Source organism: Dasypus novemcinctus, chromosome 17, assembly GCF_030445035.2.
Source record: "Dasypus novemcinctus isolate mDasNov1 chromosome 17, mDasNov1.1.hap2, whole genome shotgun sequence".
Lineage (NCBI taxonomy): Eukaryota > Metazoa > Chordata > Mammalia > Cingulata > Dasypodidae > Dasypus > Dasypus novemcinctus.
In genome coordinates, this window is record NC_080689.1 from 73,127,060 (window position 1) to 73,152,964 (window position 25,905).

General features: G+C 37.4%; 1 protein-coding gene across 12 annotated transcripts in view; it reads left to right on the forward strand.

Annotated features, from left to right (window-relative positions):
* Positions 1-25,905, forward strand: part of CTNNA2 (catenin alpha 2) — a 1,156,618-nt gene that overhangs the window by 146,523 nt on the left and 984,190 nt on the right. For all 12 annotated transcript variants that reach the window (XM_058278991.2, XM_058278987.1, XM_058278990.1 and 9 more), the window contains exon 2: positions 1,803-1,909. In XM_058278991.2, the coding sequence (XP_058134974.1) occupies positions 1,840-1,909 (70 nt within the window). In that variant the 5' untranslated portion in view covers positions 1,803-1,839. The remainder of the gene's footprint in view (positions 1-1,802; positions 1,910-25,905) is intronic.

Here is a 25,905-nt window from a genome sequence, read left to right on the forward strand (position 1 = left end):
TCATTTTTAATAAGTTATGCATCAGAACATCTATAAAAGATTTTGCGTGCCTTGCTCCCTCCACCAGCCAGCTTATATATGCACAAGCTTGCCCATGCGATGATTGGCATTCTCTGCGTATTCTCACTCTGTATCTTTCACCATGGTATTTAAATTCCTTCACTATTAGTAACCCAGCTTTCCCACAGGACTTCCTTATTCATCATTATGATGGCACTCTTCCATGCGTGCTTGAAAGAGTTCTCAGGGAATGTCTCCAGAAACTTACTACACTTGTCACAAATACTGGACCAGGATCACTTAGGTAGGTCTGAGCTCAGCCAGGATGAGTGCATTCTGGTCTCTGGGGAGAGTATCTGGCATCTTTATCCTTTCACAGCACGAGAAGGTGGGCTGCCCAGCCTCAGAATCCTGCGTATGTCAGAACTGCTATGTGGCAGTTGGTAGTGTGAATGGGAAATGTGTAAAGTGTTTTTAGGTTTTTGGAGGGCAGGCAGCATATCAGTGCCAAGTATTGTTGTTGGGAAGGAACCCAAATCTAAATTGGTCTGTATGGTTGGATCACTATGCTTCGTTTATTTAAAACATGGCATTTGGAGGGAATTAAAATAAGAGCACACTGTGTCTTTGGCTTTTTTTTTCCCTGAAGCAAACTGGCTGGATCTATTTGCAAAAACATGAGCTGTAGCAGAGCAGTAAATGGGGCATGTTTTTATTAGTGCCATTGTGATAGGTTTTCTCTTGGTATGAATGCTAATAGAAATAATTATCTACCTTGATTTATATAGATGGAATTGAGTGGGGACAGTGAGTCAAACGAGGAGAACAGCAATGAACAGTTTGATTTATGGTGGTATTAAGGCAAATGTTTCAAATTGAGTTTGTACAATCTAAGGTTACTTGTCCAATGGTTAGATGTCAAAATATATTCAGCAAATAGCTGTCAATTTCTCTGTGAGAAAGAATGTATAATTTATTCTCTTGAGGCCAGGAGCATATTTGATATGGATATGTGGGAGGGTGCTTCCTGCATGCCATTGCTCTAGAATAAGATAAATAACCTTATCAGACACTGATTTTATGGGACAGGAATGTAAATGCAGTGAGAAATCAGGGAGCATGTAAATGACTGCAGGATAATTTTCAGAAGATTTGGCACTTGGTTTGCAAGATGTCTTTGCTCTGTAAGAGAATGAAGCTCTGTTGCCACAGACAGAATGACAATCCTTAGTAGTCAGTTGTGATCTGAACTTTAAAAAAAAAAGTAGCCTCTTGTCTAAGGGGGTGGTCCCTTATTTGATGACATTGCTAGATTTGTGGTGCCACCTGGCAGCCTTCACTGGTCCCCCAAGAATTACTTAAGTCTTCTTTCCTCAGTTCTCTTATAGCTCTTTGAATTCTTTGATCCTAGCCCTTGTCACGCCGAGGCATAATTGTTGGTTGCTTGTCTTTGCCATCTTTACCATAAGCTACACCAGGGCAGGGTCCAAGTTTTCAAAGTATAGAGCAAATGGCTATGCATACTAACTGCTGATGAATGAAATATTGACGTGTCAAATGGATGCCAAGATTTTGCGTAATAAATGCAGATGCTCTCAGGAGCCCTTGGTTTTTAATCTGAATCCAGCATTCCTTTCTCACTTAGTTCTTGTTCAGATTTCCCCTCTAACTTATGAGGTTGGACCAGACAGGTAATCTTCAAGTCTGACCTAAATTTCAGTTATTTATTCATTTTGTGTTGCAAAGGTAACAGCTTATTTCATTGATTGTGCTTTCTAACTGATAACATATGTTTCCTATAGGGAGCATGACTTCGGCAACTTCACCTATCATTTTAAAATGGGACCCCAAAAGTTTGGAAATCCGGACTTTAACAGTGGAGAGGCTGTTGGAGCCACTTGTTACACAGGTAAGGGATGCTTTGAAAAACTTTGTTACCTTTATATGTTTCAATTGTAGTTATATTCTGACTTTCCAAAGAACTGAGAAATCCTTAATAGAGAATAAAGCATGCCATATGCACATTACTAAATGCATTTTACTGCCTGGACTATGGGCAAACTCATTGCCCTATAAGATTTGAAACGCCTTTTAAAAATCATACATATGATTTTTAAATTAAGTTGATGAGATAATTGAAGAGAGGGGCCTTGATGAAGGGGGTCCTCATTTGCAGTAATGAATCCATAATCTAAATAACCCATTCCTCGTTCACTTTCAAATGCTAATGAATCTAGGAAGAACGGTATTGAATATTTAAAAGGAAAGCATTTTTATTGAATTATTTTTGCTTCACTTTACAAAGCAGAATTCATCCTGTTGGAATTATGAGATGTTCCATTTTTTCTTGGGTTGTCACAGTTGCCACATTCTAGAAGATGACTGTCGACAGAAAGAATACCTTCAGGAATTTTAAATTTAAAAGTTAATTTTCCATGTTTGTGACACATGTTCTTTCCTTTGTTAACTCTGAGATTCCTGGGATGTGAAGACTCAAGATATTTATATGATATATTTGTAGAGAATGATTATGCAAAATTAAGTAGAAGCCCTTTTTATTCATTTCATATGTGGCTACAACAAATTACTGTAAACTTAGTGGCATAAACCAATGCACATTTATTAAATGTAGTTCTGCCATACCAGTTAATAGCTGAGTGACCTACTAGCCTCAGGTTCCCACATCAGTATCCACATGAATATATTTAATCCTTTTCATTAGGATTAAATGAAACAAAATATTTAAAACATAATGCCTTCTATAAAGCAAATGTTGAATAAATATAGTTTGGGGTTTTTCTTTTCTGATGGCCTTATATTCAATTTTATATTTGCCATAAACTAATACTGTTTAATTCTGTGAGAAAGATATGAGTGAAGTAGGCATGTACTTGCACAGTATATCACTTTCACAGCCTTTGATTTCTTAACATTTTTATATATTCATATTTTTCTCTTGTACTTATCTTCAAAGTTATGAGTGTTTTCTTTCTTTCCAGTGTTCCTACCCTAATTCAGAAAAAAGAAAAAAGAAAATCTACAAAATGAGATTTTTAAGACATATCTTTTTATGATTTTATTTCCCCATAATATCAGGCTATGGCTGAATAAACATGCCAACCCTCCCACCCACTTACCCTGAAATGAAAGCTTAATGATAGCTGTGGAGTGACTGCTGACCCTTGGCAGACATATGCAAATAAAAGTAGAGATGAGAAAATATCAGATATAAACTCCAGGCTCAACATTTAAAATAAAAGATGGAACTGAGGGAGAAAAACAAAACCAAACAAAAAAACAAAACAAGCTTCATTTGTATGAAGCTCTCACACATGCAACCTTATAAACTGAAAAATAAAACAACATAGCAATATTCTGTGATTCAGTATACCCTTAGCTTTCCAGACGTTAAATTCTAAAGATGGATGAGAGATAAAATAAGATCAGTAGTTAAGGAATTCAGAGTAATAGTCAGAAGAAAGATAGCATTAGGAATTTACTGTTGGTAAATATTTAAAATAACCAGCAAATTTTTACCTCATTTTAATAACAATTTACAGGAGGGTTGCATACTTGTCTTACAATGTGGAAATGTAAAGATTCTTTCTGGAGGAGCTTTACATTATTGAAATCTGGCTTTGCTACTTAGATGGGATTCATCTTAGAAAGCAACTTTTCAAAGGTCTTGACATTTTTATAAATTCAAAGAAAAGTAAGGATTTTTAAGGGCATAGTCTGTGATAATAAACTTTTAGGAATAAAATGTTTTAGTAAACTAAAACATTTTATTAGTAAACTTTATTAATAAACCAAAAAAAGTTTTATTAGGAAATTAAGAAACAACCTTAGATATCTCTTATAATCAAATGAAAATTACAGACTGTACATGAGAAAATGACAAAGGAGATCCCTATGTAATAAAATATATAATACCTGGTAAAAGCTGTGCTTAGTACAGAATTGTAGCTTGCAGTATATTTGTATTAAAGAAAAAGGATAAAATAAGTACTCATCTTTTTTTTTTTTAAAGATTTATTTTATTTTATTTCTCTCCCCTTCCCCCCTCCCCCCCCAGGTTGTCTATTCTCTGTGGCCATTTGCTTCGTGTTCTTCTCTGTCCGCTTCTGCTGTTGTCAGTGGCACCAGGAATCTGTATTTCTTTTTGTTGCGTCATCTTGTTGTGTCAGCTCTCTGTGTGTGCGGCGCCATTCCTGGGCAGGCTGCACATTCTTTCATGTAGGGCGGCTCTCCTTATGGGGGCTCTCCTTGCACGTGGGGCTCCCCTACACGGGGGACACCCCTGTGTGGCAGGGCACTCCTTGTGTGCATCCGCACTGTGCATGGGCCAGCTCCAAGGAGAGTCAAGGAGGCCCGGGGTTTGAACTGCGGACCTCCCATGTGGTAGTGGACACCCTATCCACTGGGCCAAGTCCGCTGCCCTAAGTACTCATCTTAAGAAATTAGGAAAAGAATATCAAAAGAAACCAAAAGATTGGAATTTAAGAACATTTAAAGCTGGAATCAGTGAAATAGAATACAAAAGCAAAAAGGTTAAATAAATATAAAACTGAATTCTTAATTCAAATGGCCAATAAAACCCTTCAAGACACTGATAATGGAAAAAGTAAAGAATATATATGATTATTAATGAGAAATAGTCATAACCCCAGGAACAAGAGATTAGAAAATGTATAATAGAATATTACATGCAAATGTATGCAAATAAACATGAAAACCCAGAGGAAGGGGATGAATTCCTAAAATAATTTAAATTAACCAAGTTTGTAAAGGAAGTAGAAAACTAGAATAAGTCATAATAAAGATTCAAAAGGTGTTTAAAGATCTTTTCCTGAAAGAAATACATGGATGTACAGCTGAACCACTGAATACTTTCTAACATTTAAATGACAGATCATTGTAACACTATTTAAACCATTTCTAACCACAGAAAAAGATGGAGATTTCCTCAATCTTTTTTGAAGAACCATAATTTTAAAACTAAAACATGTAAGGTACTTCATTTCCTTGAAATACCATAAGATACTTTTAAAAATGGACAATGATGATTCCAAATCATTTTTCAATTTAAATAAAAAATAACTACTGAAAATATTAATAGAACACAGCACTGTATCGAAAGATTAAATGATACCTTTTTAGGACTTTAATGATGGTTTCTTATTAGGAAACAAAAATAATTCAGTATGTCAATGAATTATAACATTAGATACTAAAAAGATATTTGATAGACTTTGGCAATTATTTCTAATAAAAGTTTTAAATTAGAATATCAGTGTATCAGTCAGCGTTCTCCAAAGAAATAGAATCATTAGGATCTATAGACCTAGACACAGACTCTCACCCGAACCCAGATCCAGGCTCCATCTAAGCCTATGTCTGTATATTTATATCCATGTCTGTAATTATATCTATATCTATATACTTTATATCTATCTACCTCTATGTGTAATCCACACCCAAATTTATATCCATATCTATATCCATATCTGTATTTATATCATCTAGAGAGGAATTTATTACAGGAATTGGCTCATGCATCTATTAGGATTGGCAAGTCCAAATTCTGTAAGGCATGTTGTAAGAAAATTCCAATGAATGCGAAGTTAAATTCCCCAGGAAAAGCTGACTGGCTAAAGTAGAGGCAGAAAGTCTTCTTTCTGACTTCTGAAATCCTTAATTCTGCCTTTTAAGACTTCAACCGGTTGGATGAAGAGACTCCCCTCATTGCTGATAGCAATCTCCCATGTTGACTGTAGGTGCAATATACTGTAGATGCAATTAACTGACTATAAATGCAAATCCATGTATGAAATAGCTTCACAATAACAAGTAGGCCAGTACTTGCTTTACCAGATAACCAGATACCATAAGCTAGCCAAGTTGACATAGGATATTAACCATCACAAGGAGGGAAATTAGAGAATAAAGAAATGTACCTTATAAACATTGGAATAGGACAGATAAAAATTTTCTTTTGTAATATGACTGCATAATGGTTGTATTTGTCAGGTTTCTCTGGGGAAACAGGACAGGAGATATTTGTAAATAGCGTGAGAGTTTATAAAATTGTCTCACATGACTGTAGGGATACACAAGTCCAAATTCTGCAGGTAAGCTGCAAACCAGGGTCTCTGTTGAAGGTCCTTGATGAGTTCCCCAGAAGACGCTGGCTATCTAAAGTAGAGATGGAAATTCTCTCTCTGAATGCTGAAATTACTTCCCCAATCAGCATTCAACTGATTGGATGAATTGTCACTCATTGCTGATAGCAATCTCAGTTGATTATAGATGTAACCAACTAGCTATGCAATCAACTAACTGAAGATTAAAGTCTATGAATTACCCTTGTATTACAATTAGCTTAGGGCTTACTTGACTGAACAACTGGGCACCATTATCTGGCCTAACCATCAAACCATGAAAGGTAATATGAGAATAGGGTTGGGTAGCTAGATATAAAATAAATATACATATATCATTAGATTTCCTCTATTCTAAGCTACTAGAAATCTAAGCAGGAAAATAGTCTCTTCATAACTGCAACAAATTCTAGGGTCAATTATTTTTCTTCTATGTATCTTACTTTTTGTAGTCTTGCTTTTAGGACAATTTTATACATTTTTGCACATTTTTGGAGCAGATTTTAAGTCTGCACAGACTTTGAAATCAGAGAAACTTGAGTGTGAGTCCAGCATTCATGTTGATACTTTGAGTAATTTACCTCACCTCTCCTCAGATGTAAACTATGGATAATAATAATTTGTACCTCACAGGATTATTGAAAGGTTAATTGAGATAATGCTTTCAAGTGATTAGTGAATATCATCCACTATGTTTATATGAATAAAAGTTTGCTCTTCTGAGAGCAGACGGGATTGGGAGTATTCAGGGTGATAAGGCCGTAGACAAAAGTTTGCTCTTTATTCCATAAACTTTACTACTTCATAGAAATTTCTTCCACTTATTAGAATGTAGGTGCCATGCATAATACAGGGATTCATTTGGATATATTTTAGAGAAAAAAATGTACTGCAAATTTAATTTTTTTAGGAGGCACAGGGGATTGAACCCAGTATCTCATACATGTGAAGGGCACACTTAACCACTGAGCTATACCCACGCCACTATTGCAAATTTAGAAAAAGAAAGATTTGCTTATTGCATTTAATTAAAGATAACTAAATCAGAGACTTCTACAGTTATCAGGAATTCAACTATCACTTTTTAGTAAGCTAATTAAGCACAGGCCATCAAAATAGTTCAGAATGGAAAAACTATAGTTTTCCCCCCATATATTTAGAAGGGCATATCTGCAACTTAAGAAATAAGGCTGAGCATCTGATGAAAGAGGATCATTCGTGTTCAGGGTGATGCTCTAATCTGGCCTGATGTGTAGGGACTACCTAAGAGGAGGGTCTCTAATCATTTCCAATATTATTTGGAGTAACTTCCAGGAGCCCTATGGTTAGACTCTGGTGTATTATTAAGAACCACCTCAATTTATGTTTTATTTATGTTGTTCAGGGATTTATACATTTGGGTGATTTTCATGGTGACTCTATTTTAAAATAAACTGTTCATGGATCTTTGTCAAAAGATTGAAATTGTATGAGAAGTAAAGAATGTCCTTAATGTAAATGATGCCTGCTATTTAATTCTTTGAACAATTGTATATATAGTGTGATGATCTTGTTTTCAAGGTTTTTTTCTCCATTATTATGTTTTCTTATTATTTTTGTACCAGATCCATTTTGATTTTTAGACGGTATTTACCTCTTGCTGGGAAAGTGTTTCAGGATATTAATCTTTAATAGAAGTTTTTGTGCATGCATGAAATATCTAAAATGCTGTCATTTTAAAATTTGCAGTTACTTCATTTGCCCCTGCTGAAAAAGGGGTTTAATGAACTGGTATATGATCTAGAACTAGATTAATTTATGGCTTTAGATTATGCTTAAAGTTTTCTGGTTTTAGATTATGCTTAAAGTTTTCAAGGCTGCCACCGCGATTGGTGCTCTTTCTGTTATTTGGCCAGCTATTTTGCCATGTTTTGAAACTTGAGTAATAGGAGTTCTCTAAATGGCAGGGTGGGGAGCGGGGGACAGGGAGGCCTCTTTGCCAAACTCCAAAGTAGGTTTAGAGTAGCACAAATGTGGAATCATGTATACACATATGTTTATTCATAAAGAAACCTACAAAATAATTACAAAAATTACAAAATCTGAAAAAAAAAAGGAAATTAACATTAATGTGGTGGGTAATTTTACTGTGCAAAATTAAAACCATTGCATACAATATAAATTTGGTGGTGACTATTGTAGCCTAGGGTTTTTTGTGTTTGGCAGACATACCCCAGTGACATGTGAAAAGTCAATTCTTTTCTCCCTCTTATGCCCACCTACTGCAAATCACAGCTACTTGGTGCACCTTGGCATCATTTTGCTTTCACTTGGCATAAATACACTCACAGTTAACATGCAATGTTTACTTTGGTTTCCTTCTCATTAAGCAAGGAAAACCAAAGTTGTAAAAGATTATTATGACTACAATACAAGCTAACAATATTAACAGTGATGATACAACTAACTTTGCTTCCATCAAAATATTTATTTTCAATACTTTGAAGTTTAAGCACAGTGATTATTTACATATCCTAACAAAAGAAATCCCATTTAGTAGAAGGTAAAATAAAAGAGAAGTCTTAGGCACCATGAAATTATCTGAATTTTTATTAATTTCTGGTTCTTGAAAAAAGTGATATTTGGAGGTTCCCTCCCCTAACTTTACTGAGGTCCAGCTTCTCTACCATGAGATGGCTGGGGGATGGTTTGATCTGCTGATCTGGATTTTCTGTGTTACTCTCATTAGAATTCTGTAGCTCCTCTCATGACTATGGAATTAACCACAGATAACTTAGAGTCTCTAAAAAGAAGAGGGGAATGAGGCCCTAAAATGTTTCTTGCGTAGTTACTAAGTGCCTGATTGCTGTCCTTAGGTATTTCTCAGGAGTTCTCATTTACTCCTGGCATCAACCCTCTAAGGTCAATATGATTCTGCCCATTTTAGAGATGATAAAAGAGAGACTTATGTTATGTAATAAATGATCTAACCTGGGCTGTGCTGACTGTGTAGGTTTGGAGCTATTAAGGGATAAGGGAAACATGGGCTGGAAATATTGAAATGGTAGGTTGTTAGTTCATCAACCACAAAGAATGTCTGGGGCGACAAGGAAAGAGAGGAAAGGAATACATTGGAGGTGGGGAAGAGGGATGAGATCCACCGGCATCAACAGACAGAAGGAGAGGATCAAACAGAAGAGGACTGAACGTATGTGTGTAGTAAAAATTTGGTAGCTTTTCTTGTTTGCATCAAAATAGCTTTGTCCAAAAAGGATGTTTGCCAACATGCAAACATGGCCTAAGTAGATACCTTAAAATGCAAATGAATAAGTTAAACTTAAAACTCATTTTCTATATTAAATGGTTAATGCATGAGAATATCCAAACTTAGCAATAACTTTCTTATGTTTAGCAATAAACTCAAGTCTTAAAAGTGATTTTCTTCTTATGTTTTTCATGTCAGTGATTAACAACTATCTTAAATGGGAAAATGGAATTTATAGCTAAATTTTAATAATCTAAGTAAAATCAGAGAAGAATAATGATTTTTAGTGTGCTTTAAACAGGACAGTTATTGAAATCTTATGCATGCTAGTTTAAAAATTTCGAGAGAGAAATTGTGGGAGGTTAGGCTAACAAAATTATTCATACTATTTTGTATAATATAGAAATATTGTCTGAGCTGGAGACCAAAAAAATCCATTAGACTGAACCTGAGAATTCCTGTGAAGTGACAGTGTTGCACTGACTCAGGAAGCCCTCAACTAGAAAACGAATTATGAAAGTTTGCCAGAGACCTGAGATAAAGGATTAGGCCATGTCAGCTTACCTGCCCATGCAGTGCTTGCCATTGAGTAAAAAAGATATGTGTTTTTTCCCACATATTTGGGAAGGAGGGAGGGGGAGGAAAACAACAGAAGATGTAACCATCTATTTCTCTTCCATATGGAAAATGAAACTCTCAGTCCTTCCTGTAAGTTGGATGCATTGCCCCTGGTGGTGCCATTGCTATGTCTTGTTTCCCTGGCTGGTGTTTAGACTTGGACTCTTTCCTTTCTCTGGGCATTCTCTGCGCACATGGTTTCCCTCATTCACATGACCTTAAGTATCAATGTGCTGGCAATCCTCAAATGTATATAATTAGTGCGCAACTTTCACTGACCCCCATCCTCACACCCGAGTTCTCCTTGGTTCTTCTTTTCCCCTAGAACTGCCCACCTCTTCCAAGTCCGTTCCTAAAGTCCTGGTTCCAAACACGTCTTCTCTCACTGTGACCAATGCACTCACCTCCTAAACAATCCCCCAGTCACACTCTTCATCATGTCCCATAAATTCTTTTCACAGCGGCCAGAATGACCCCTTGAAACAATGCATAGTTTCATTTTACAGTTCCTTGCTTATGATCCTGCAATTATTTAGGATAAAATTTAATTTCCTAACCATGACCTGATTTGTCTCCTGCCCCCATTATAGAGTGCTGTGGCTCTTCAGTCACTGCTCAAGCCACAGAGCCCGTTAAGCCTCTTGGACACATCAAGTTCTCTTGGCTCAGGACCTTTGCGCATGGAACATTGTCGCCCTTTTTCTGCCATGACTTGCTCCCTCACATCTTGCACCTCTGTATGTTGTCATTCCCCTTGAGTTCCAGAGGTCTTTCTTGAGCACTCTTTTGAATTACATGCTTCCCACCCAAATTCTCTGTGCTTTTATCTGTTTCCTTCAGAGCCCTTATTGCCATTTGTAATTGTCATATATGTATGTTTGTATCTCGTCTGTCTCCCCCTCTAAGTGAAGAGCTCCATGAGGACAGGATGAGATCAGTCTTGTTCACATATTTATCCCCCGTGCCTTGGCCATAGAAAGGTTTGATATTTATTGAATGATTAAGTAAACCTTCTCCTTAAAAATGCAGTCCCTACATTTTCTTTTTGCCTTCTTCATTCTTCTGTAATTAGTTAGTAGTAAAAAGTAATTATCTGTTGCAGTATTTGTTTTATGAAGATGTTGGCAATTACAATAATTGTTTGTTGTTGTAGGATTTCAAGGGTGAAAATATTCATTAGCTTTCTAAGAGTGTACATTGATGTTTTAGTGACTAGTGACCAAACTAAGCAATAATGTTCTGTTTTCATCTGTTAAAATCTTTGATATTTTATCTTCGTAATAAAAGGCCCAGTATATAGACTATCAGCACTTTGCTTATGTATATATGTTTAAGCATATGTAAAGATAAAGAAAATTAGCAAGGCTTTCATACTGCCTTTAAATACTCTATGCTTTCTTTAGAAAAAGAATTTTGCTTAACCTTGTATTGAATGCAACCCTTCTTCTCAATTACTAATGTATAGATGCATTTGTGGACCTTAAATATAGTGTTGACCAAAATGATCTTCATTATAAGTTTCTCAAAAAATTATGCATTTCCCATTAGTCATACTGGAATTAGGATATAGGTACTCTCCCTGTGCATAGCTGCTATAGCCTTTTGTACTACTTAGTTGACTGTGGAAAGAAGTGCATTGATTGCCTCCTGGGTATGGTTGCCAGATTTAGGAAAAAAATAAATAAATGCAGGACCTCCAGTGAAATTTGAATTTCAGATAAACAACACATCATTGTTTTAGAAACTTAATGCTACATGCAGTATTTGAGACACACTAAAAAAAAAAAAAAGAAATTTGTAGTTTATGTGAAATTCACATTTAACTAGATGTCTTGTATTTTACAAAACAATCCTCCTCTTTTTAAAGGCTTTTTTTGGTCACGATTTTGTGGCGAGGATGTCAATGAAAGGTTTGTTGCCACACCTCATGTAGCTCCCTGGGGTAAAGGGAAGCAGGCAATTGGGAATAAAGGTATGGAAATAGATATGATGGGCAGTACTTGAAATGTTTTAGTGCTGTGTTTTTGTTTCCTTGTTGCTAAAGCAAATACCGGGCAATGGGTTGGATTAAACAATGGAAATTTACTGACTCACAGATTTGAGGCTAGGAGACTTCCAAATCAAAGTGTCATCAGGGTGAAGATTTCCTCCCTCCTGGGGCTGGCTGCTGCTGATCCTTGGTCCTTGGCTCCTCTGTCAGTGCACATGGCAGCCTCTCCTTGCTTCTCAGTTCCATTGACTTTCAGCTTCTGGTTTCTCCCTCTGACTTTTGTGTCTTATTTCCACTCTGCTTATACAGGGTTTCAGTAATCCAGATTAAACCACTTAGTATGCAATTTAACTGAAGTGACATCTTGAAGAGATCTTACTTACAATGGACCCACACCCACAGGAATGGATTCAGTTTGAGAACATATTTTTCTGGGGTACATAGCTCCAAACAACCATGCTTTATAAGCTTTTCATATAAATTGAGAGCTAATAGGGGATTTCAGTACAAATTCCATTTGTAATTAGCAGAATTTTCTAGAAACTTCCATAAATTCAATGGCTTCCTCTTCCCTTACTCTCAAGAGGTGATACACAACTTCCCTCTGTTTTCATAGTTCTTTCTTTTGGAGTTTCTGAGGAGAGGCAATACAACTTATTACTTAAAATAATTGTCCTTCACTTAAAGGGGATCTCATTTTATTAGGGAACTTTTGGTAAAGTTTTAATCTTGGACTAATATCCCTATGTCAATTCTTGGAGTTCTAGGCTCTTTTCCCTGGTACTCATTTGGAATTATGTATGGAATATGTATTGTTTTACCTTCAATCTATTAATCAAGAAAGTTTTTTGACCATAGAAAGAGGCGATGAATTACATTTGAAAATCCAAAACCCTAGGATCACACATATCCCTATTTACATCTGAAAAGCAGAGAGGAGCATACCTAAAATTCTTTTCAACTGTTAGATTAGAATTAATTTAACTGCTAATTTATGTGTTCTGGATAATGTCGAATTTAGTATCTCAAAAGATTATGTTAGGGGAAGTGGGTGTGGGTCAACTGATGGAGCATCCCTCTACCAGGCAAACGGTCCAGCATCCCCAGGGCCTCCTGGCCCGTGCGGTGGGCTGGCCCGTGTGGCGCTGCAGCGCGCAGGGAGTGCCGAGCCCTCCGAGGGTGTCCCTGCATGGGGGAGCCCCCAGAGGGGGCTGCCCCATGTGAAAAGGGTGTGGCCCACCCAAGAGTGGTGCCGAGTGCAGGAGAGCTGACACAGCAAGATGACGCGGCAGAGGCAGTTTCCCAGTGCCGCCCAATAACTGGGGGTATGCAGAGGGGCCCGCGGTGAATGGACACAGAGAGCAGACAACATGGGGGAAGGGGAGAGAAATTAATTAATTAATTAAAAATAGTAAAATGATGAAAAATAAAAAAGATTATGTTAGCAGCATTGTGCCCGGGAATTTCCTCCTGTCAGCCTTCATGTTACTCAAATGTGGCCAGTCTCGAAGCCAAACTCAGCATGTAAATGCAATGCCTTCCCCCCAGCGTGGGACATGACACCCAGGGATGAGCCTCCCTGGCACCGAGGGACCACTATCAACTACCAACTGATGATGCAACTGGAAAATGACCTTATACGGAAGGTTCAACACGGATCAGCAGAATATCCCTGTCTACATAAAATAGCATGACTTTAAAATGCTGTTTGACCTAATGTAAGGGGGAAATGGAAAGGAGAAATGAGTTTATATGGCTATGAGTCTCTAAAAAAGAGTCTGGAGGCTGTCAGAAGGATTGCCCTTATGCACAACTGAGCAGAGTCTGAGAGACAGATAAAGCAGATACAACCCCCAGGTATTGGTTCCTTTGAGGGCTAAAGAGACCCATGGGAGTTATGGTCATGGCAGATGGGGTTAACTACCAGGTCAGATGGCCCCTCTTTGGAACTGGTATTTATGTGTGATGAATCTGGACTCAGATGGGATCTCTCTTCATAAGACTTTCATGCTAATGTGCTGGAGTTGCAGTTAGTGTTGGGGTTTAAGATATATTTAGGGGATTTGAATCTCTGGACTGACAATGTGATAGCCAGGTCCTGAGCCTCAACAGACTCCAGCACCTACAATCTGATTTATTGGACTCACCACACTCAGCTAAGATGGAGTTGAAGAAGGACAACCACCACACCATGGAGCCTAGAGTGATTATAACTGAAAGTGGGAGGATTGCATCCAGCATCCATGTGGAATCTGAGCCTCCTCTTGACATAGAGGTGCAATGGACACAACCAATCCAATGTCCACATAGAAAAGGTGGCATTGGATTGGGAAAAGTGGACATGGTGGCTGATGGGTATGGGGAAAGGCAGGAAGAGATGAGAGGTGGAGGTGTCTTTGGGACATGGAGCTGCCCTGGATGGTGCTCCAGGGGCAATCACCGGACATTGTAAATCCTCACAGGGCCCACTGGATGGAATGGGGGAGAGTATGGGCCATGATCTGGACCATTGACCATGAGGTGCAGAGGTGCCCAAAGATGTACTTACCAAATGCAATGGATGTGTCATGATGATGGGAATGAGTGTTGCTGGGGGGGGGGGGGAGAGGTGGGGTGGGGGTGGTGGGGTTGAATGGGACCTCATATATATATATTTTTAATGTAATATTATTACAAAGTCAATAAAAAAATAAATAAAAAAAATAAAAGAAATTAATTAATGAGAAAAAAAATGCTGCATTTGCAGAAAAATTTTCGTGTATTGCACTTTAAAAAGTTAAAATTCCTTTCCAAGACTTTTGCTATTAATCTGTTTTTGCTGATGTCTTGCCAGTCCTGCTTCAGTTTCCACACACATCCTAGAAAGACCATCTCTCAATCTCTAGAAAACTGCAGTCTCTCATTTTACTTGTGTCTGGGAAATTCTCTCTTTTCTTTCCTTAGACTGGCTAGCATGTGTATATTCTACAGCTCTGATCTTAGATGTCTCGTGCTTCAGGAAGCTTTTCTGACACCTGTAAAGCTGGACTCCATCTCCTTGTGTTCCCAGAGTATCCTGAACTTTCCCTATCATGCATCTTCCCATAGTGTTATAATTCCTGGTTTGCAATGTGTGAGTGTGTGTGTGGTGTGTGTATGTGTTCCAGTGTGTGTGTTTTCATATGCATGTGTGCTTGTGTGTATCATCTTTGTCATGTGACCATACATTCCATTCTCTGTGCAGTCTTGTCTTCGCATGGCATGTGATAGTTATTTTGTAATTGTCCGTTGAAATAATAAATGAATGATAATTTCTTTGTTGACACCGTAATTTTACTCCTCTGAGAATTGGATCCTTGTCTCCTCTCTCCCTCTGGATCTCTCTTCAATAAAGCAAGACTCCACATTCAGACATTCAGCAGAGCTACAATTCAGTTTTCTGGAGCAATTTGATTATCATTACATATTAGGCTATTCCATCCTACTAAAGTATATGTTTTTAAAAAAATTAATGGGCTTAGGAAAATATCATGTTTACTGGTCAGTCTTCTTACCAGTAATTTTGTGTTTTATTATCCCAAGAGTATTGATAGTCATTATCATATTCTTGTCGGGGCCTAGGAAAATGAAAAGTAGAAAGATGCTTGATTTTTAAGATTTCCTGCAGCATGTTAGTTAACTTTAAAAATGAAAATAGGATAACTTACATGGATATGATGTTATTACAAAACACAGCTATTATTGCAAATGTTCTGTGGGTCCCTGCGGTAATGGCTGAGATGGTAATTTCATTCTAAACTGCAGTTTTCAATGGCTTATTTAACACGAATTCCCAATTTACACTGTTGACTGAAACTTCTCAAGCTTGTTTTCATCCCCAAAGGGAATTTTATAAAGAGATGAAACAAAAACGCCTTTAGCTGACGTATTGAAGCATGGTAAAAATGATTTTCCCCAACTATTAAAAATTTCAGAATATTTTGGTGGCTTGTACATTTTTAAGTGTTTTCCAAACTTTATCCTTCACTTGCGCATCTTTCCCAGAATGGACCGACACTGTAAGTAATAAAATATTCAGAATTTTTCAATAGCCATATGTGGCAGTTTGAGAGAGAACGATTATATTTGTAAACTAATCTCTTTCTCTGGGTGTGACATCCTTTGATTGCATTAAATTCAGTGGAGTTATGTTTGATTAGATTCCCTGTTAGCATTAAGGCTTTTGATTTGACTACTTCAGTGGGCATAATGCAGATTGAATCTCTGCCCCCTTGCTGGGTCTGATATAAATGGACACTCAACACAGACACAAGAAGACACATGGGAAGAGAGAGCTTTGTCATTTTTGATCTGGCCATGTGACAGAAAGAAGAATTCTCAAACAGCTCAAGTCTTGGGAAGGATAAGTCATTTTGTCTGAGAGCTTACTGCTGACATTGGGAAGAGAGTAGGACAGGCAAGCCTGAGAGAGGAAGCCCAGAGGGGAAGGCTAAAACCTCATAGAGATTGTCCACCTTCTTGCTTCAACATGTGACTGCTGACCTGGGTGAGAAAGCACCTCTTAAGGGCCTTGAGTTGGACTCTCCATGGCCTTGGGGCTGTAAACTTTTACTCCAAATAATACCCTTTTAAAAAGCCAACAGATTTTTGGTACTTTGCATTTGCAACACTTTGGTGGATTAATACACCAAACATTAGAGAAAAGTAAAATTTTAATTGTGCACAGTATCTTATTGATAAACTGCTACTGAAGAGATAGTAGATTTAGTTTATATATTCAGCAAACTTCTCTATATCAGTAGGTAGTGTGTGAATAGCAGAAGCGGTGACTGCTTTTGAGGTCATGGTCTTTTCATTATTTTAAGTTTTCATATTATTCGTTATCAGCTCCCCACTATTTTTTGTATACTCATAAAAATGAACTTTTGGTTGTTGCAGCTTCCATGTGCTCACTGGAGTTGTCATCCCTGTCCAATACATCATAGATGATTAGCCACACACATGGTAACTGCTAACATGGGTGATTTTCTGATGTTACTTCAAAATTCTTTACATTAAGACTAATCTAGTTAGCAAGGTGGCTGTCTACTATATATACCAGGGTCAGGCTGGAGAGGAGGTATAATTTGTTTCAAATGCTGTGTCACAGTCCATTGTGCTATTCACCAAACTGGTTCCTCTTCTCTCTGGGCTCAGAATTTTCCTCAGCCTCACTTGTAGGTAGGTGAATGCAAGGACTGTGAGTAGAAGAGATGCACTCCATGCCCAAGTTTGAACCATTAACCCCTTCCATGTGTCTCCATGGTCTTCCCTCTTTCCGGGCTTGATACAGACATGTTGATGCTGGTAGACCAGAAGATGTAAGGAGCCTGAAACTCTGAATCACCCCTTGGGATTCTTACTCCAAACACTGAGCATGGATTTAGAACAAGAAAGGTCTTTTTGCCTTTATGTGCAAACTTGTGTTGTGTTAAGCCACTGCAATTTTGAATATATGTGATATAGCAGCTGGCATTACTAACCTTAACTTATATAGTACTATAACATGGCACTTGCCTCTTAGACAAATTATTTCTCACCTATAAAACTCAATGTGGTAAACAGTCCAGTGGGTTGTTTGCTCTGATCCACAGAAGAGCCAAAGATCCAGGGATCTACCATGTTTTTCAGGTATCTTTCCATCTCCTGTTCCCTTTGGTTTTCTCTCATCTTCATGGTGCAAGATTGCTCATTACCACCATATCCATTTCTCATTTGCTCAAAGAAGAAAAGAGAAATATAGAGCATATATGATATATGCAGTCTGGAAATTGCACATATCCCTTCCATTCATATGTCATTAGTGAGAACATAACCAGGTAGCCTCATATAGCCGCAAGGGAGGCATAAACTTGGTGGTTCTCTTTTTAAAAGGAAGAGGGGCAGAATGGATATAGTGTGTGACTATTAGCAATCTCCATTATATGTGTTCTTTTGTTGTTGTTTTAATTATATTTTTTATTTGTAAAGAAGCTTTAGATTTCAAAAATGTTGCATAGAAAATATAAGGGATTCCCTTATGCCCCACTCCCTCCCCCTCACACTTTCCCACATCAACAACATCCCTTGTTAGTGTGGTACATTTGTTACAATTGATGAACACATATTGAAGCATTGCTACTAACTGGGAATTGTAGTTTACATTATAGTTTATACGCTGTCCTGCACAATTTTGTAGCTTATGGCAAAATATGCAATGGCCTGTATCCATCACAGCAATGTCATGCAGGACAACTCCATTGTTCTGAAAATGCCCCCATAGTACACCTATTACTCCCTCCCCATCCCTCAGAACCTCTTGTGGCCACTGCCTTTAGGTCAACGATAAGAGTTCTTCCATTGCTAGAATAACAGTAAGTCTATAGTAGAATAAAAATAAGGATACTTTAGTCCATTATTCATTCCCCAATCCTGAGGATTTTAGGATGGTGATGCCCACTCTGCTTCTAATTGAGAGGGAGCTTACATGCCATGGGGCAGATGGATGAACTATCTTGCTTACAGTTGCAGTACATGTGTTCTTGACATGACTTGGTGTTGATCTGAGGACATACCACCTCTAAAATGATGGGCTCTGCTACTTTGAAGGTTGAAGCACAAAGCACATTCCAGCAGGGAGCAATACCTCATTACCTGCGTGAACTTCTTGACTGTTCAGTTGAGATCTAGTCCCCATGTTGAGATTGTCAGTGACCCCGTTGTGGCTGTGTATTGAAAGCAAATACCACTACCAAGTTTAGAATGCTTTCTCAAAACACATATGGGGAAAAGATTGATTTGTCTCAGACAAGACCAGACTAGAAACATACAAACTGTAAACATATATTATTTTTGTGGTTTTCCTGTACAAGTTCAGGTGTCTTCTGAAACTAAGCTGAAGCAGTTTTGAGTATGAGGATCATCTTTTGGGGGAGAGATCTAAGGACAGGTTTGACTTTTTCCATTGTGGATATTTATTAATTTTAATATACATTATAACCCAAAAAGACCAGGGACATGCAAAATTGAAATTTCTCAGGATGAAAGCTCTTTTTGTACTTTGACTTACTTAGGTTCAGGCTTCCTGTGCTTGAATGAAAAATGGATGGTCCATTTAATTCTTTCATTCTACAGATATTTCTAAAGGATATGAGGATGATAAAATGATCAGTAGTTTAAGGCTGGTAGAAAGGAATTTCCATGGGAACAAGGAGTAAGGAAGTGCAAATTTGTTCTGGCCTTGGACTTGATCTCTTTTTTCTTGTGTTCTCTGATGAGGATCTCTTTTCTCTGTGTTCTCTGATAGTTCTGTGGGCCTCACCTTTTTGAGCAGAACTTATTTTCTTTCATTACAACTTAGAAATGTTAGATATTTTATTCTTGAATTAAATACTGGTGAATTGGAATTATAACTCCACTTTTTAGTAAAACACCTTCATTAAGTTTGGGTAATTACTCCATTCCTATGCTTCCTTCAGGCCTGGACAGATTTGCTTCTCTCCATTTTATCTGTTTTTCCTCTCCACAGCATATCTTAAAACTCAGTGTATTTTACCACCCTGTCTGTAAGAATGGATTCCTAACTGCAACCCAGTTCCTGATGACCAATACCGCTCCAACTTTTCTAACACACAAGCCTCTCTTCCTGTTAGAATCAGTCTGTAAGTGACCAGTGAGATAACTGATGGTCATCGTTTATGAAACACAGTTGTATGGATAAGACGATTCACTGGGTACTTGGAATGGCCTGTGAATTGAAGGTGTCACAAGCTTAAGAAATTCCAAGGAGGTGTTCTGTGGAAAGTCTATATATCAGAACATTGTGGTCTGAGCTTTGACTTTGCTAATTCCTGTGCAACTTTTGGGAAATTAATTACATTCTTTGTATAAAAGTAAGCTATTAGAATCTATTTTTCCTGTAATTCCTTCCTTTATTAGGCAAATCGATTACCGTAAAATGCTCCAGATCTAAGCTATCGCAAATGTGGGTGACTCAAGAAACCCAGTCATTTCTTTTGTAGGAATTTTCTAGAATGGGTTGAGTTGGCCAGCCCCATAATTAACCTCATACTCCTCAATTCTTTTACTTAAGTTTCCCACTTACAGAAGTCTCCTCTTTCTCTGGATTCCAGATGAGGAAATTAACTTATGTAGTCTCTTATTGTCTGGTACCAATACTGGCTAAAAGTATATGTCACACTTTTCCTGGGCTACTTATATTCTCCTGAGATAGCCAGCTCGTGTCTTTGTCTAGCCTGGGTTGTACTAGAGACTTCCAGACCTTCAAATCTGTGATTCTGACACATAATTAGAACTTCAAGCAGTGTAGTAATTCCATGGATTACTGAAGAGCAAAGAACAACCTGCCAGGCTATAATCAGAAACAGGAATGCTCATTTTGCACCATGACATCACATGGTCAAAGAGGGGAGTCCCTAACACGAATGCTTTTACCAAGCTCCCCTAAAACTGCAGGTGTAGCATTACACAGAACAAAAAAGACACAACATGGTTCTCTATTTTCAGTTTCCCTCAGATTTGTGGAAAACGATCCTCAAGACCACTGTTTTTGTTGATGAAGACAAACAACTTGTATAAATAATCAGTTAGCAATTTCAAATAGGCCTGTGAGAAGAAATAAAGATTTGAAGTGAGAAAAAAGTGAGTGATTGGGATTTAAAGGGAACATTATAGCATACTAAAGAAACAGAAAAATTAATTTCTTAATAAAGAATAAGTAAAAGAAGCAAAGAAAAAATTTGGAAAATTTGTGGATAATTGTTATGTATGGGAAAGAATTGTACAGGAGGTAAATTTGTAAATAATAGTGGTTTGTGGAAACTTGAAAGATGATGATGCTTCAAATTTAAAGTCAGACATTGAAAAAGGGAAAAATAAAAGGCAACTAAGTCTTAACTAGAAAGAAAGTCACATATTTTACCTGCCTGTGTTATGTGGAGCATGGGAACTAGGAATGAATGCTATAAAGAATGTACTTGAATGATGTGTTTCTTACCAAGAGGAGCTTTTTGTGATGTCACTGGTTTTATTTATCATTTTTTCAGAGCTGTGGAATGAGAACAAAAGGTTTCGGATATTAGAAAACTTGCACTGAGAAGGCTTTCCAGTAAAGTCAAGTTGCCAAAGAAACTACTATTTTTTTCTTTAGCCCTAACTTTGAGTTATCTCCAGAAGTGCTTATCCATGTAGTTTGCTTCTTTAAAATCTCCACATACAGTTCCCATTTGTGCAGTGCTTTCACTGTGATAAATAAACCGGGTTAAAGAGTGCAAAGCTGTTTTTATTCCAATTTTAATGAAGCTTTTTCTTCTGAAGACCTGAATGGAGGTGGCTTACATAATAGGAATATCTTTGCCCACAAAAACCAAGGTTGGCTCGGCATCTGAGCATGGTCAGGGCTCAGATTCACATTTCCATAGTTTTCTTTGCCTAATCCTCATGGTTACAGAATGGCTGCTGCTCAAGCATAATATTTTCTTGCAGAAACCTTCAGAGCAGGAGGGAGAGGCCAAGATTGCAGCTTGAAAGTCCCTCTCTCCCTCTCTCTGCTTTTTAAAAATTTTATGGGGGTAGTATATTTACATATACACATTCCCACTTAAACCATTTTTGAGTGTTTAATTTGGTGGTATTAATTACATTCTCAATGTTGTGCTCCGCTCACCACCATCCATTACCAAAACTTTAGATCAGGGAGGAACATCAAGACGTCTCAGGGAACTAGACACTTGGGATTAGCAAGGTCGCTCCTTTATGCCTTCGCCGTGGAAACCTTAAAGCTGGGCTCTGGCAATGTAAATTCAATAACTTAGGTAATCACTAAAACCAATGCTGGTTAGACTTAATGTAAGGATTTCTCTTGAAGACAAAGTAACCATCTTTTATAATTTGGTCGTTTATGCAATAGAGTGTCTCAAAATGTCCTACTCACGGCATTGTGACAGCCTTCGTGTTTGAGAAGTGCCCCTCTCAGACCCTTATAAAAATATATTGGCCTCTTTTGTGCTTGGGGGAAATCCCAAAGGCAAGAAACTTTGAGGTTTACTTTAATTTTTTTTTTTTCTTCTGGAGTATCTTTTATTCATGATAGAGGGCAAGATGCAATTTATATTTCAAATGAATTTCCAGTAGTGTGCCATGTCCTAGAAAGAGCTCTTTATTTGGCTATCTAGTATTTATTAGAAGTTCCTTTTACAAAGCATTACTCCAATTTAAATTCATTTTAAGTGTGTTGAATTGTTTTTTTTCCAAATATGAGAATCTGTATACATAATGCAATCAAGCAGGAAAGAGTTAAGCCTGCCCTCCCCCCTGTCTCTCGCTCTCATAAATATATATATATACACACATATATAATGAGAAGGTGTACAAAGGGTAAATTCTGAAAATGGAATTACATTTCACCATTTACATCATGTTATTCTATGACTTGAAAATGAATTGCACCCTTGTATGCTAATAGCAAGTCCTTTTATTACTAGCTATTCATGTAGAGGCGTAATCAATCTTAGCATACTGAGTGGTTACCAGATATTGAGTTATTTCCAGAAGGCATATATTAATATATTCAGGTTTGCACAGCAAATTAAACACATCTCTGAAAAATATAGAAAGTGGTGATTAAACTTTAATGCACAATTTGTAGTATTTTAATTAACCATGCATTATTTGGAAGTCCTATACCAACTAAAATCCATAATATTAAAAACTTGGAGCATTTTTCTCTTTCCTGTCATTTTGGAAACTCATGGAATTTCTTTCCTCCTTCGTTTCTAATCAGATAGACATTTAATAATTTAGTGATTTGGGACATTTGGGTTAAGTGCATTAGCTACTTCATTTACCACACATGCTTTAAAATGCTTCCTACGTTTACCTTTTACATTTATGCATCTGCATCAGTGTCTAATAGCATCGAGTTTCTCGTTAACATTCAGCATGGCTTTGAATCCAGGTCCTAGGGAATGAGAAACAGTTCCTTGAATATTCCTTTCTTTTCTCAAGATGGTATCCACTTCCTTTTTTATGAGGGGCATATACCTTTTGGACACTAGAGAGCCACTGTTTATAATATCCCTCCCATGATTTCATCTTCTCTTTAAAAAAGAGCTTTTGCCATTGGAAAAAATAACATGAAAAAAAAAATGCCTGTTGTTTGAGAATACAGACGTAGCCACCAGCTGTCTATTGTGAACTTTGTTTTTGGAGCATAATATGTGCAGCTTTGTATCATGGCTTGCTGTGCTGATCTGGATTTGTAAATAGACAGTATTATATGATATAGGATTAGATAATTATATAATCCATGCAGATTGCGATATGGGTTATAGCTTCCACTTCCTCTCCCGCCTGGCAGTTCCAACACACCAGTGGACGTGTGGGGCTGTGACCAGGGGATCTTGCAAAAAAGACTTAAGATCTACAGACATATCTTGATTGCATTTGGAAGTGTTCATAACTTCTTAAATATTTAATAGTTTCATTTTCTTTTGGGTATTGCTCCCTTTATAGCCTATCTTTAAGCACAGCATGATGAGACCAGATGGATAGGAATTTGTTAGCTTGTTGACTCAAGAATAACAGGAAAATTGTTGGTAACAGAGGATCACACAAATATTTTGTAGTTGAAACCAAAAATGCAAATGTGTTAAGTTCCTACCCATTGCTACCCTCCACTATATGATAGCATGCTGAAAGGAAATAAAAGATCTTCTGAGTTTGTCTTATTTTTAATAAGTTGAATAAATGAATAAATAAACTTAGCCCCATTGCAGTAATTGTGGCTTACCAAGTTTGGTAACTCATTTCCTCCACTGGTGTACTCCTCAGCGGATTTAAAAAAAAATTTCTCTGTACCTCCATAATCTTCAATTTTAATATAGTAATATCTTTTTTTTTTTGGTAAAGGTGGTATACCAAAACAGTGCTTTTGATACTCTTAGTTTGATTGACTGAAGCTAAATTTTGTGATACTCTTAGTTTGATTGACTGAAGCTAAATTTTGGCTTTAGGGGATGTATTTAGTTCCCTCTCACTCATGTTCTGTTTGCTTGCATTTTGGAGGTTCATTTTGATTTCAAGATGTTTCACTTTGATTTCTGGCCTTCCTTGAAATTCATGTTTGTTTCTGTACAGTCAAAATCAAGACTATACACAAGTTTTTTCACATGTCATTCTTAGGGGCCAACATTTTAGCAGACATATCAGTAGATAAAAGCCTTGACATGGGAAGTGAATCTGTTCCCCCTGCTCAAACACCTAAGAAACAAAATCTTCAGTGTTGACTGCTCACACCAAAAGACTGGGGTGATAACGATCTCGTGCCTCCGGAGACACTGTCTGGTGTCAATCTGAAGGGCAGGGAGCAGAAGGGAGGGAACGCCCCCGTGGGCCAAGGCTGGATTCCGTGGCCAGCATTTCGAGCTGCTTCAACTCAGAAATCGTCCTCTGCTTTCCTACTAGTCCCATATTCAAGTTACTTATTATTTTTCCAAATGCTTTGCCCTTCGACCCATTCTCTTTCTCCTTTCCATATGTATGACTATCTTGAAAAAGTTCTCAAAATCTGATGAGAACCTTTGGGCAAGGTTCTAAAATGGATAGTTTCAGGGAAGAAAAGACTAAGTAAATACCGAGGAAAGCGGGAAATCAAGATTAAAATTTAAAACATTTTTTAACACAGTAAGGAGATTTTAACTTTTTAAATGCTAGAAGATACAAGATTTGCAAAAAAAGAAACGTTAATTTTGGATTCTCAGCATAAAAAAGCTTTGACAGTACCATGTGGTACAATTCCAACATCCCCAAAATGCCCCGTACTACATTGATTCTTCCCTCTCCCTGCTCTCAGAACCTCCAGTGACCACTGTCTTTATATCAGTGATACAGGTTCTCCCATTACTAGAATAATAAATAATAAATCTACTTTAGTCCATATTTGCAGTCCCCCCTTATGTTTGTTCATTCCTTGATCTTGAGGATTTGGGGTGGTGGCGATGCCCTCTCTGCTTCCGATTGAAGGGGCTTTCAATCCTATGGGTGGAACTGTCTTGCTTGCCATCTTAGATGCTCTCTTGTTTTAGCCATTATACATTTTGTCAGTATGTGTTGAAAAATGGAAAAATTATAAAATTGTGCTGTGCCAAGTGTAAAGCATAATGTAAACTATAGACCATGGTTAGTAGCCGTGCTTCAACACGTGTTCATCAATTGTAACAAATGTGTCCCACACTAATGGAAGATGTGGTTAATGGAGGAAAGTGTGGGAAAGGGAGGGGTGGGGTAATGGGAATCCCCTCTATTTTCAATGTAAGGTTTATATAATCTAAAGCTCCTTTAAAAATAAAGGAAAAAAAAATATCGACAGGTATTTCCTGTCTTATAAAATCCAAATATCAAAATTCACAGTTGTGAGGTGGGAATCCCTTGCCAAACATTTCATACAGCATTGAAGTTAAGCATGTCCAATCTCAGAATGCCCAGGGACAGATTATTGGATTCTTCTCCCCTGCCCATTTAAGCATTTTAACCTTTCTGAGTCTCTGTCTCTTTACATGTAAATTAGGTTTATTGTGGGAAGCTTTAAGAACTGAGAACTTCTTAGCCCCAGCACATAGTAAATGCTTAATACATTTTGTTGCAATTTAGAAAAGAAATGTAGTCTAGGGATATTAATGTTAGTTGGGGGACAGCTGGAGGATATTACAGGAAATGTGTAACAATGATTTGGCAGTAGATGAGGATTCTGGTTAATATAAATACAGGAATGTTCTACTACAAGGTGTTAAGAATGTGCTGATACATGGGAAAATACAACGAATGTAGTTTATAGTTAACAGCAACAACGTTGTAATGTTTCTTTAACAAAAGCAAAG